We start from the raw sequence: 14,919 nt of genomic DNA on the forward strand, positions 1-14,919 counted from the left end.
TCCTCCACAGCAGTTAATATTGTTTTGTATATTTTGTGTTTTGATTATTATGTTGCAATACGACTTTCTTTTCTAGTCTAATCTATTTGTTGTTCTGTACCTTCTTGTACCTTTATAGGCATCTACTTCTTTAGGTTAGAAAATTTTTCTAGTGTCCCAGATTTCCTTGATGTTTTGTATCAGGAATTCTTTTAAGTTGAACATTTTCTTTGACTAATGTTACCTATTTCTTCTATAGCATCTTTCATGCCTGAGATTCATTCTTCCATCTCTTGTATTCTGTCGGTAAAGCTTGCCTTTGTAATTCCTGTTCGAATTCCTAAAATTTTCATTTCCAGAGTTTGCTGTTTGTGTTTTTTTTTCCTAAACTCTCACTTTAGATAATATATTTCTAATGCCTTTTGTACATCCTTTTTAAATGAATTTCAATTTTTTATTGGAGATTTTCTTTATTTACATTTCAAATATTATCCCCTTTCCAGGTCCCCTCCCCAGAACCTCCATCCCATGCCCCCTCCCCTGCTTCTATGAGGGTGTTCCCCCACCCACCTACCCACTCACTCCCGCATCTCTGCCCTCAAATTCCCCTATGGTGGGTCACTGAGCCTTCACAGGGCCAAGGATTGATGCCCAACAAGGCCATCCTCTGCTACACAGGCAGCTGGAGCCATAGGTCCTTCCATATGTACTCCTTGGTTGGTGGTTTAGTCCCTGGGAGCTCCTGGTGTGTGGGGGGGGGCTCTGGTTGGTTGATATTATTGTTCTTCCTATGGGGTTGCAAATCCCTTTAGCTCCTTCAGTCCTTTCTCTAACTCTTCCATTGGAAACCCCATTGGGGACCCAGTGCATAGTCCAATGGCTAGCTGTGAGCATCCCCTCTGTATTTGTCAGGTTCTGGCTCAGGAGACAGCTATATTGGTCTCCTGTCAGCACACACTTCTTGGCATCCACAATAGTGTCTGGGTTTGGTGACTGTATATGGGATGGATCCCCAGTTGGGCCAGTCTTTGGATGGCCTTTCCTTCAGTCTCTGCTCCGCACTGTCCACGTATTTGATCCTGTCAGTATTTTGTTTCCCGCTCTAAGGACTGAAGCACCCACACTTTGGTCTTCCTTCTTGAGCTTCATGTGGTCCGTGAATTGTACCTTGGGTACTAAGAGCATTTGGGCTAATACCCACTTATCATTGAGTGCATACCATGTGTGTTCTTTTGTTATTGGGTTACCTTACTCAGGATGATATTTTCTAGCTCCATCCATTTGCCTAAGAATTTCATGTTGCTTCTATTTCCATTTTAAGGTCTTTCACAGTTTTATCCATTTCTTTCAACTATTTGTTTTTTTCTTGGATTTAAGAGATTTATTTTTAAAAGAGAGCTTTATTCATTTGTTATTCTGTTTGTGTTTTCCTAGCTTTAAGGGATTTATTCATTTTCTTTAAGGACCTCTATCATCTTCATATAGTTGATTTTAAGGTCTTTTCCTTGTGTTTCAGCTATGTTAGGCCTGCTGTGGTAGGGTAGCTGGGCAGTAGTGGAGACTCATTTTCCTGGCTGCTATTGAGTGTGTTCTTATGCTGACATATAGGTATCTGGGCTTGTGTGATTACAGATCTAGATACTGATTTCTGGGTTTGTCTTTGTTGGGTGGATGCTTTGGTCCTTGGTTTCTGTTTCCTCTCTGGATTTTCAGATGACTGTGGCTTACCTGTTTTACTAGTATGCATGGCTGGTGTGTTCACAGGGAATGCCTGTTGACATTGGGGACTAGGATGCTGCAACAAGAGGGGTGATGGAGTTCAGGAGAAGTCTGTAGGATCCACAGAAGATGTGGGCAGAGGAGAGAGGGAAGCTGAAGCTGGTGATCTGTTGCAGCACAAAACTGAGAGATTAGGTTTAGGTGAATAGGGAGAGTAGGAAATTCTGTGGGCAGCCACCTAGTTTTCTGGCAGCCATGGCCTGTGGTTGAGCAGAGGATCTGCCTGAGTTGGGGGCTGGGATACAGCAATGAGTTGGGGAAATGAGGTGGGGGGTGATGGTGGCCTGTGGGATCCACACATGTGGGCAGAGGGACAAGGGAGGAAGGGAGGCTGCAGCTGGTGTTCTCTTCCAGCACTTGGGATGAGCCTGAGGAACTGGGTCTAGGGCAGCAGTTCTTAACCCGTGGATCATGACCCCTTTGGGATTTGAAAGACCCTTTCACAGGGGTCACCCAAGATCATCAGAAAACACAGATATTTATATTATGATTCATAACAGTAGCAAAATTACGGTTATGAAGTAGCACCAAAAATATTTTTTATGGTGGGGGGGTCACTACAATGTAAGGGATTGTATTAAAGGGTCACAGCATTAGGAAGGTTGAGAAGTGGTTTAGGGAACAGACAGAGAGCAGTAAAGGTCTGCAGGTAGGTTACCTGGTCTTTCAACTAAATATATTTAAAGAAAATAATAATTCTTTGGCAAAAATATCAACAACAAATTTCTCTATATTTCAGTTGTCTGATACTCCTCATAAGTAGTGATCTGATAACCATACTGCACACAATTATATATACTTTTAGTATATCAACAACTCTATCTACAGATTTCTCTGGATCTTGCCTGGAAGCTAGCTAGAAAACAGTAAGAATAAGAAAAGTTTCTAGTCCTCAGTCAAGTGGCCTGAGGAAATCCTAAGCAATGTAAAGCTTTAAGTATAGGTAAGTAGGTAACCAAGGAGGTCTAACTCAGCTTGCCTGGTGAAGGTTCATCTGAAAGACACAGCTAACTGCTTAAACCTTAGGGGAACTGAATGGGAACCATATAGAATAGATATAGGAATGCTTATGGGCCTTTGGAAATGTAAAGGATTTGCTATCTGCTCCCTGCCTTAAGAAGTCTAAATTTGCCAAAGCATTTTTAATGACATGAGCATGAAAAGGCAGGGGGGCCTGTCTCAAAGAATAATACCATATAAAGAAATAGTTGTTAAGTACTAGCAGATTTACTGAATTACACACACACACACACACACACACACACACGAGAGAGAGAGAAAGAGAGAGAGAGAAAGAGAGAGAGAGAGAGAGAGAGAGAGAGAGAGAGAGAGAGAGAGAGAGACACTAATACTTAAGAGTACAATTATCATGAAACAAAACAGTTACTGGAATTTTTGACAAATGTCAAAATAAAAGACAATTGGATCCATCAGGGACTCTCCATCTCGAGAAATTCATCACTTTATCATTTAACAAAGCCGAAGTGTACCACTAGCATTTACTTTTTTTTGAAGACAGGGTCGCTCTATGCAATCCTGGAACTTACTATGTAGACCAGGCTGGCCTCAAACTTACAAAGAACTACCTGCCTCTGCCTCTCAAGTGCTAGGATTAAAGGCTTATATCTTCACTCCCTATTCCACTAACATTCACTTTTGAAAATGAAAACATTACAACAAATAGTCATTTTTGAAAGCACATATGTACAAGTAATATTATATGGACTGAAAAGATTTTACACACACACACCAATTAAAGAAAAAGAGCTCATGCATTTGAAAGAGAGCAAAAAGGGGCACTCAGAATGATCTGTAGAGAGGAAAAATAAGGAGAGAATACTATATATAATATTGTTATTAATATTATCTCAAAAATAACCCAATAAATAAGAGGGAAATCATACCTGGTACTGGAAACCCAGCCAACTACCCAGGGCCAGTGAACACATGGATTTTGGAGAAGAATCTACAACTACCACTTTACTAAATCAGCATGATCCCTAATTGCACTGTATTTGCTCTTATACTCAGAGATGAGTGTATTTCTCATCTTTCATCAAGAAAACTTCTTCTTTGCAATATATGGAGACCATTATAGAAAACCACAGTCAATCAAAATACAAAGTTGTGGAGCCCAGGCCCATCTACAGATCAACGCCTGCACGTAAGGCTCAGGGATCATTGCAGAAGAGGAAGAATATAAAAGCAGGAGGATCAGGGAGTTGGCTGTGAGACTGTATCTCCTTGAAATGTCACAAACTACACATATAGTCTAACCAACATGACTGTCTAAACATGAGGTGAACCAGGAAAACAGTAGATATGCTAACATGGATGGGGGAGGGGAGCCCTTAAAGACTAAACCCAACAGAAGAACCAGAGCAACTAAGGAATGCTGAGAACAGAAGAACTAGTTTTCCCCAGATAAGAACATACCAACTGGTTATCCAATACCAAACCATGAGCTCTGAAAGAATACATATAAGAAACATTATACAGACTGAACAGTCTGTATTTATGTATTTAGAAATATATGTGCATCTATATATTACATATATGTATTTAACAATACTTAATGAAAAGAGAGACCATGAATTTGAAAAAGGAGGTATATGGGAGGAGTTGGGGGGGGAAGAGAAGGGGGAAATTATGTAATTGTATTATAATCTCAGAAATAAAAGAAATAATTTTAAAAATAAACAAAACGCATACAGGGTTGGTGTGATGTCTCTGTGGGTAAAGGCACTTGAAGATCTAAGTTATATACCCAGGATCCACATGATAGAAGGAAAACCATCCTATCTACATGAACAAATGAAGTGGATAGTACTTGCTTATTTCATTTGCTTCTAGCTCCAGGAGGTAACAAGCCCATCATTCTTTAGCCTAGAAGATTCAAACTTCACATTGCTGTACATTATAAACTGGCCAACCACTCCTTTTTTTCTTGAAGATGTCTGGATACTTCTATTTGCCTCATGTGATTCTCTGTAAAGTATAGACATCCCAGAATCAGATGGGCTGATCCTATCACATCATCTTCCTTCCTACTTTGTTTCTTACTAGGCTCTGTATCTTAGCATTATGAATGATGCTCTGTAAATATACAAATATGTCAATATGACAATGCTTAGAGCACTACAATGTGACTTGATACTATACTTTAATATTAATCGAAGGCTAGGAAGCAATTAGAACATATCTTGGAGAGAGTATCTTTACAGAGATAAAGAAGTTAAGTGAGAATTTTGAGTAGGACTTCATTCAATGTAGCCTGTACCCTTAAATGGTGAAAATAATTGCTTAGATACTGGAGAGATGGCTTAGAAGATAAACTGTTCAACCCTGTTTGTAACTTCAGCCCCAGGGCATCCAACACTCTTTTGGTCTCTGGACAAGTCTTTGTGAAGAGCAGGCTTACATGTGGTGTACATACACGTGTACACACACACACACACACACACACACACACACCAAAGCAAAAAGAAAACACAAAACACCAGAAACAACCAGAACAGGTACTTTAAGCAGCACATGGTCAGAAAAGAATAAAGTGAGAATAATTATGTATGCTTCTTCTGAGATAGTAGGAAATGTTCATCCCATCAGATGCTAGGAAACAAGCAGCTACATGAAGAACATAATTAAATTTGTGGATGAAGACAGAGATTTAAGTCATGAAAGTGTGGACTAATGCATCCTCAGATGGCATACCCAGGGCATCAGTCAAGCTAGATAACCAGGTTTGACATGGTGTACTATCTTTGCTGTTATTTTATCTGAGACAAGGTCTAATGTAGGCCATCTGTCCTCATACTCATTGAGTAGCCAAGACTGGCCTTGAACTGTTCATTCTACCTCTGCCTATGGGAAACTGGGTATTATGGTAAGAACAATGCTTTGAAAAGAATGAACATTAACCCTTGAATTAAAGTAATGGGCTGCTCTTGAGGTTCTAAGATGATCCAGGTGGGGGAATAACACACTGCTCAGACCAAAGTTCCCATCAGATAAGGCACTTTGTGCTCAGCAAACATCAGATTCAACAGATTAATTATGTATTCCAGACCCACTCCTCCTGCTACAACCCCCCCCCAAAGAACCCTGTTTCTAGCTTCATGTGCCCAGTAAAGTGAGAGAGAAAGGTGTGGGAGGTAAGCCAGATTGCAAGAGATCAGTAAAGTGGACAGGTCATGGCTATGAGGGAGACTAAAATGATCAGAAACGCTGCTCAGATAGTACAAAGGACAATGTCATTAATTAAAAAAAATAGCATAGTAGGTATGTCAATGCGCTTAAGATTTTAATCTTTGATTGAGTACATTCGACATGTATGTTGTTCATTTTAGTTTGTTTTTAATCACCAGGAAACCATTTATATTCCTACACATTAATTATTACCACTGATTTTTGTTGGGTCATAGAATTATGACAGATGTGATAAGTGGTCACACTATTGACTTAGGACAAAATACTCAGTAGCCTGTATCAGGCTAAACCACACGAATTTTTATCTACCATTCCCCTTTAGGGATGTGTTTGGCACCAGTATATGGAATGAACAACTGTGCTGTGGGTCTAGCTGTGTACCACTCTAGGGACTGGGATTGCAAGTGTTCGCTACTGTGCCTGGCTTAGGATATTTTCTGGACGAGGAATGCTACTATTTGAACTCAGGGCACTATGCTCACACTCTTTTTTGTGGACTACATGCCCAGCACTGGTATTTTTATTCTTTTTACAAAGCTATGCAGTAGGAAATAAAGACATTCTTCTTTCATTTGAAGAGACACTATTTATTTTGTTAAAGTCAAGCAAGAGGATCTGTTGATAAGTGGTAAGCATCAAGCATGAATGTGCATATTTGCCAGGGTAGAGTTCAGGGTAAAGCCACAAGCAAGGTCAGTATATGTACAGAATATTCCATAGCTGTGCCCATGCCCACACCTATGCATGCCAAGGACCAACCATTAGCACCAGATTGTTTCTTATGCAGTAATATCACAATTCATAGACATATATACATGGACTCTCGAATTCTTGGGTCCCTGCTGATCAGACATGGAACAGGCAAGCAGGGAACAAATAGGAAGGTCATAATTGTTATGTGTTTCATTACAAGCATGCTAGAGAACTACGTATTGTTTCCCATAACAGACAATCCTGAAGCAACATGAAAAGGCAGGTTACAGACAAACAAAATTCCATTACTCACATGTTACACACATATCATTAAAAATGTTCACAACACTGTATTTGGGGGTAAAGAACCACAGGTAAATAGCTTGCTGTAAATTAAAAACAAAATAGTCTGCAATTCCTTGGAAAATTTGTGGAGAGCCAGTGTTGTGTTTTCTGACATGACCCATATTCACAGCAAGGGATGACTAAGTGGAAGGAGAAAGAGGCTGCAGTGGCAGATCAGGGACTTCAAAGGGTAGAGTAGCTTCATTTAATAGGAATCAACACTTTTGCAAAGATTTTTTTTCTGACTGACAGTGATAGGCTATCAACCATGCCATCCGTGATCTGCATGCAGTACAGAAGCTGGCCCATCTTGACTCAGCTGTATGGAGCACACTATCATCTTCACCAGAGCTTATGCTGTCAATGTCTGTTCCTCTGGCTCAAGAAGCATGGATTCTGGTCCTTTAAGACAACTGTGTGTGGGAGTGTGAACACATACACATACACATGGATGTAAGTGTGCATGTGTATTTTGGAAAAGGTGTGGCTACTGCTAAGAGAAGGAAATCTTTGTATCTGCTGCAGCCTCGGGGGAACATACAAATTAAAGAATCCCTTGATAGGACAAAGACTAGTGATGCCTAAATATCAAATCACTAGGGGGACTTGCTCATCACTCACCATGCATTTAGTTACATAAACACCTTTTGAACTACACCAAATCTACACACATTTAACATAAGTAAGTTATACACGCTACTGGTAGCTGAACATTTTTCATGTGTTTATCTGTCATACATATATCCTCTTTGGTGAAGTGTCTAGTCAAGTCTTTTGCCCACTTTTTTCAAACAATTTCTACTGTTGGGAGTTGGAAGTTCTTTATGCACATCCTTCATCAGATAGATGTATGAAGCCATGAAGTGGGATATGCTGCTAAACCCAGAACTCAGGAAGTGGAGGCAGAAGAATCAGGAGTTCAAGGTTATTGGACTACATAGGAGTTTGAAGCCAATCTGGGTTAGACTCTTCTAAAACAAACAAATAATAGTAAAAACAAAATGAGCAACAAGTCAAACACATGATTTACGAATGTCTTTTCCCAATCTCTGACCTGTCAACTGGAAACCAACAGGATGACAGTGTAGCTTTAATGAGTAACACTTAATTTGTCATCTTGCCATTTGAACTGTTAAGGACAAAACTCTGTTTCAAATGTAAGCACTAGTTACTCCACAGGACCTCTGACTATTGGATGGAGTCTTAAGTCTTAAGGTACGTGGCATATGGCCCATGGTAACAGACAAAAAAGACATAAGCCACTGATTATCATTAAAGATAATGTAGACAAACAAATTAGTGTTCTGGGGAAGGAAACTTCAAAATATTCCATTGGTCTCAGGAAATAAAGAGCAAGCAATAACATTATTAGTAGACACACATTTAACCAATTAGTATCACTTGGCTAGAAATTATTTAAGATGTGACAAGAAGATATTAGCTATCTGTTTGGGGTGTTTCAAAACATGCACACAAGTTATGTGATAATTTGAATCTTGGAATGAATGAATCCAATATGTAGGTTGTTCATTTTATAGGTAGTTTTAACTACTAGGAAACTGTTCATGTTTTCCACACATCAATAAATTATCATCACTGATTTTTACTGGTCAGAGACTGACATGATGACAGAACGATGAATGCTCACATTGTTTAATGAACAAGGACAGAACACACAGCAGCCCATGCCTGGCTAAATCACAAGGGTCTTCCCTTTCATGCACTGTAGGGATGTATTTGGCATCTACACAAGGGAGGAACAGTGGTGCCACTGCTGCAAAGGAGGGCTAGGGAACCCTTGTTGACTAGCAAAGCCTGGCACACTGTGAAATCACATGTGATACGAAACTATGCTCAGCAAACTAACAGAAATGAAAATCATAAATAAATCATCACATACTAGCAGGACATTATTGCTTTTTTACTAGCCTTGTGGCTCCAGAGTGTGTCTTTCCAGAGATGGGCAAACAGGCTTGAGTTTACTCTTGTAGCCCAGGGATAATCTTCAAGGCTCAGTGACCACCTTATGCAGGAATGGGCCTCTCATTTACTTCTCTCAGGCTGTAGGCTGTCAAACAAACACTTGAGCTGCTCTTCACCCAGGTGGATTTTATCTTCCAGCTCTCGATGCTCAATGATGAGGGCTGACTTCATCTTCACGAAATGCTCATAGTCAGCCAGGCTCTCCTCACTGAGGTAGGTGGCCAGGATGTCGAACACAATGCGCTCACGACGGTCCAGGTTCTCTTTAAGCTCCTTGGCATCCTCATGCTGCTGAGTTAGGACTCTCTGTTTTTCCAACAGTGACTGCTATTGAGGGGGAGGAAGACAGAAAGTCCAGTTGAGGCAAGACTAAAGCAGAGACTGGATAAGCCTTTAAAAGCCCTGCAGCTTTTGGAGACTTATCTCATAGCTATCCATGGAAACCTTGGAGCCACATGGGATCCCCATAGGAGTGACTAGGATGTGGTCTACATGTAACTGCAGCTAGCTTCTCTACAGTTCTTCCTTCCCTGTCCCTCCCAAAAAGCCATTCATAGGCCATCTCTCAGTTTCCTTTCTCTGTCTGTGCCTTCTTCCCATTTGCTTTAAAATCAGGGACTAGCACCTACAAAGTTCTGACATGTTTCAGAAGGGCAAAGGACTTTGGGAGCCTGTTAGTCCCAAAATTGAAATGGGGGAATACTATAATAAAGGTGAGCCTGGGGACACAGGCTTGTAATCTCAGCTACTCTGGAGGCTGGGCAGAAAGCAAAACTCATATTGAGGCTATAACTGTGGTACAGAGTCTTCCTAGTCTAAGTGAGATCATGGGTTCAATCTCTAGAATGAGTGGGAGAGGAGGAGAGGGAGAAGGATGTGTGTGTGTGTGTGTGTGTGTGTGTGTGCGTGTGCGTGTGCGCACTGACTAAGATTGCTTCTAGAAAAGATAGGTACTACAAAGACAAAGAAAGGAACATAAAAACAAGACACAGAGGACAGAACTGTTGGGAGGTTTGTAATGGAACAACCTCCCTTGACTCCTTACAGTGTCCTGTTTGGGAGGTGGGGAGTATAGTGTCCTGCTTGGGGTTGAGTGACAACCATGTCTCTAACACATAAAACTCACAATCACCACTTACAGTTTACAGAATATGCACAATAGAAGAAGCCCTACCACCTCCAAGATGAAGGAAGCTAAGAAAGGAAGAGATGAATGCTTTCAATGTCTTCACATGGAGACTTTGCGAAAGAGGTCAGGCTGTTACCTAAATGTGGCCTGAACCCAAACTCTCTTTGGCATGCCCATGACCATACAAGCTTTAGAGAACACCTTGTTTTGTCAGACTCAAAACAAACAAATAAGATATTTTCATGGAAAAAGGCCCAGTAAGGGCAAGTTATTCCAGTCAAAAGATAAGCAGACATTACCTGGGTCTATAAATAAGTTTCAGGCTGTTGAAACCACATAGGTGCCTGAAGGCTTCTGTGATAGTGGTAGAAGAGTGCGGTAGGTATTTCCTTAAATAACAATGTTAAGTTCTATAATATGCAAAGCATGTAGAGTTTGATTTAAATACATACAATCTATGAAATAAAGGCAGCAAGGAAGATACTTCTCTTCTTTTGAGTATAAGAAAACTGAGGGTACACATGGTGGTATATGCTTATAATGCCCAGGACTCCCTGCATCTCTTTAGCTTGTTCTGTCATTTGAAAGGAAACTAAGAGAATGGACCTCAGACGTATCATAGCACCATGCTCTAGATAGTACACAGTCCATGCACAGATAGTATGAGGCTTCTAAGATCTGACTTTCTTAGCACCTTAAGGACAGCCTCTCTGCAGGATTCTCACCACTTCCCATTTCCCAGACAGATGTGTTTGCATGTACCCGATCTCCAGGAGAAGGATTGTCATCTAAATTATTAAGGGCATTTTCCACACGGGCCAGGCGTCCTGACAGTGACAGCAGGAGGTTCACCACTTTGTCCAGGTCCCCAATGAACATCCGGAACTTGTCAAACTCATTGGGCTTGCAGACATCTTTCACAATGGCTTCCACCTCATCCCCAAGAGCATTGTTGGCTTGGATGTCCTCCAGCAGGCTCTCACGTGCTTCCCGGAGCACCTGCAGCTTGCGGCTGATACTGTCGATGAGCTCTTGCTGTAGGGCACAGGGAGGTATGGGGACACTTGTTAGGATGATCCCAAGCTGGTGCTCAAAGTAAGTGTAGCCAAATTACATACAACCTGGGCAGAATTCAGCCAGATTGGGTATGTTAGTCTTTGCATCATCAAATAATGGGGTATTTTGAAAAACCAGTGGGAAGAGAAGGCCTCCTGGTTAAATATAAGCTTCCTTGTTTATATGAGCCAAAGAGGTAGCTCAGCAGATAAAGGTACTTGTTGCCAAGTGTAATGACTTGAGTTCCATTCTCACACCAATTGTACTCTAACCTCCACATACATGTACTGTGGTATGTGGATGCACTCCACCCCCCCCCCCCAAATGTTAAAAGAAATTGTTTGTACTTACTGAATATATAAACTCTGATGTGTATATATAAATATATTAAAAAAACAAAAGAGGGGTGATGTATAGGTCAGCGATAAAGTATCTGCCTAGTATCTAAGAGGTCTTGGGTTCCAGGCTCAGCACCATTAAAATAAACAAACAAGCCAGGCAGTGGTGGCACACACCTTTAATCCCAACACTCAGGAGGCAGAGGTAGGCAGATTTCTGAGTTCGAGGCCAGCCTGGTCTACAGAGTGAGTTCCAGGATAGCCAGGGCTACACAGAGAAACCCTGTCTCAAAGATAAAGGAAAAAGAAAAGGACACAAAGTCTGTCAGTTAGTCTTGATTTCAACTTGACTGGACTGAAAACTTGTTAGCAGAGTCATAAAGTACAGGTCATAATGTGTTTTTAGAATTAATGGTTTTAGCCATCTATCGTTTCAAAATTTGAAAAATCTATTGGGAGGTGGTGGAACTGTGGAAAGTGGAACCTGGTTGGAGGACTGACACAGTGGGCATGAGCTGAGGTGCTGCATCTTCTTCTTTCTGTTGCTAGTTTGTTCTATGTCCTAGCTGTGATGAGCTCAACAGCTCTGTTCCACCATGTCATACCAACTATGGGAGTATTCAGTCTATGAAACCATGGTTAACAAGAAATTGTCCTTCTCTAAAGTTGTCTGTCAAGTATCTTATCACAAAAAGGTGAAAAGTAACATATATAAAGAAATGTCAGTGACGTTCTGAGACATCTTTCAGCGTAATCTACTGACTTCAACCTAACCAGAATACAATTTTTTAAGTTACACTGGAAAATTATATGTGCCATAAACCATTTAAACTTTCACTGCTTTTGCAGTGCTGGGGATATAACTTCGGCCCTTACTCATCCTAGGCATGCATCACTAAGATATATAGACCTCTTATTTTAACCATTTTAAGTGTGTGGTAATGTGGAATTTAGCACATCCATGCTGCTGTGCAGATACCACCAGGCATTTGTTTCTAGAACCTCATCTTCTTCAGACAGACCAGTAAACAATAACACTATAGCCCACCTGCTATACAAGCCATTTAAAGCAGTGGTTCTTACACTATGGGTTGTGACTCCATTTGGGGGGTAGCATAACTCTTTCACAGGAGTTGTGTAAGACCACTGGAAAACAGGTATTTACATTACTATTCCTAACAGTAGCAAAACTATAGTTATGAAGTAGCAATGAAAATAATTTTATGGTTGAGGGTCACCATAACATGAGGAACTGTATAAGGGTCACAGCATTAGGAAGGTTGAGAACTACTGATTGAAAGGATAAGTTTTATTTATTTTTATTTTTGTGTGTAGTCCTGGGAATCAAACCCAGGATATCTTACATGTTAGGCATGTTCTCTGTCACTGAGCTATATCCCTAACCTTAAAGTACTAATTTTGTTTCTGGTGTTTTATTGTTACTGTTGTTGAGATAGTCTTTCTGTATAGTCCAGGATGGCCTATAATTTATGGTCCTCCTGCTTCAACCTCAATGCTAGGACCATGGGTGTACCCTGACTCCATTGTATGTGTATATAATGTGCATGCATGTATGTGTAGGCCAGAGATTGGCATGAGTGTCATTCTTGATTGACATTTTATACTGAAGCGAGTTCTCTCACGTGAAACCAGATAATGATGAATTGGCTATTCTAGCTAGTCAGCTTGCTCTGTGGAGTCCCTGTCTTTGTCTCTTAAGCACTGGAATTACAGGCAGACTGTCAAACGCATTATACATTTATGTGTGTTCTGAACTCCAATGATCCTGCTTCCACAGCAAGCATTTTACCTAAGAGCCATCTCTCTAGTCATCAAGCATTGATTTTCAAAGAGCAAAAGTAAAAATGAAATGTGGAGCTGGATATAGTTGTTCATGTCTGTCTAGCACTGAGGTAGCTGAAGCAGTAAGACTGTAAGAGATTTAAGACCAGCCTGAGCTACATATGAAGTACTAGGCCAGACAAGGCTATGTAGCAAGATTCTGTCTCAAAAACTAAAGTAAGTATATCAAATACAAATGTGTTCAGTACACACAAAGAATCCCACCCCTCATGCACACACTTTTTTGTTTTAATTAAAAGGAGGATTAGGATGTGGTTTATAGGTAGAGTACTTTCATTCCAAGAATGGAGTGGATGAATGGACAAATGAATCTTTACTATCTAAAAATGTACATCTGGCTGGGTGTGTTGTTGCAGATATAAAATCTCAGAACCCAGGAGGCTGAAGCAGGAGGACAATAAGAGGCCAGCCTGTACTACATAACAAGTTATAGGTTAGCCTGGGCTATATATATAACATGAGTCTGTGTCCAAAAATAAATAAATAAAATATAATAAAAAAATGTTCAAACTGTGATTCACTCAGACCCAAAGTAGTTGCTTCTAGGTATACAGTATTCTAGCACCTGGTGCCTCTCAGAGCAAATACGTACAACACTACAGACAAAGGTGGTTGAGATCACTTTTTAAATTGTTTTTTTTAGGGTGGCATTTCTTAGATGGACTTGCTATGCAGCTCTGGATGGTGTACAAGCTGGCTATGTATCCCAGACTGACTCTAAACTTGTGCTAATCTCCTTCCCTCCTGAATGCTAGGATTATAGATATGTGCCACCACACCTGGGTTTTAAAGATATTATGATATACTTTGCAGGGTAGAGTGTTAGAGAACGAATCCAGGGCCTAATACACTCTAGGAAAAGCATTCTCCCAATGGGCTATGTCCTTGGCCAGGGTATGCACTTCTAAATGCATTGCAACACAAAATAACAAGGCCTAACTGTAAAGAAAGTAGTTCTTTGTATGTACAGTGTGGCCTAAATTAAAATGCTTCAAATTCTATCATTTCTGTTTTATGAGGACAAAAACTGAAGATGTTGATGTTTTTAAAAATATGGACATGCAACTAGAATAAAATACATAATACTCTAATTCAAAGTTTCTTGAGAGACCAAACACCCATCTCCATATTTAATTCTCAGAATCCAAAAATGTATCATCCTCTACACTGAAAGGATTTTTTAATGTATAAATAGTTCATAATTCTCCTTTCCTAACATTTCTAATGAAATTAAGATCAATCTATGCTATCTTTTAAATTACCAGGTTGGCAGCAATAGAGAGAACACTGTCCTTACAATGACTGTCATGAGTGCCACATAGCGTGATCCTGAATTAATTTCCAAACTTCTTTCCTAGTTCAGAAAGCTGAAGCCTTACCAAAACTGCTTCTCCCAAAGACTACTAAACTCATCCCACAGGGCATCTACTCCTGCTTCACTTTTCCCTCACACAGCACTCATTCCTAGGGCATGAGCTCTGGCACTGCTCTGGGTCTCTACAATCAGGCATTTATCTTTCTATTCATTCATCCTGTTCCAACTGT

General features: G+C 40.4%; 1 protein-coding gene across 2 annotated transcripts in view; it reads right to left on the reverse strand.

The window, feature by feature from the left end:
- Positions 1 to 6,533: 6,533 nt before the first annotated feature.
- Positions 6,534 to 14,919, reverse strand: part of Shroom2 (shroom family member 2) — a 139,417-nt gene continuing 131,031 nt past the window's right edge. For both annotated transcript variants that reach the window (XM_028779480.1, XM_028779479.1), the window contains exons 9-10: positions 10,880 to 11,152; positions 6,534 to 9,315 (exon numbers count right to left, since the gene is read on the reverse strand). In XM_028779480.1, the coding sequence (XP_028635313.1) occupies positions 9,049 to 9,315; positions 10,880 to 11,152 (540 nt within the window). In that variant the 3' untranslated portion in view covers positions 6,534 to 9,048. The remainder of the gene's footprint in view (positions 9,316 to 10,879; positions 11,153 to 14,919) is intronic.

This window comes from Grammomys surdaster, unplaced genomic scaffold (genome assembly GCF_004785775.1).
Source record: "Grammomys surdaster isolate TR1022 unplaced genomic scaffold, NIH_TR_1.0 353, whole genome shotgun sequence".
Taxonomy (NCBI): Eukaryota; Metazoa; Chordata; class Mammalia; order Rodentia; family Muridae; genus Grammomys; species Grammomys surdaster.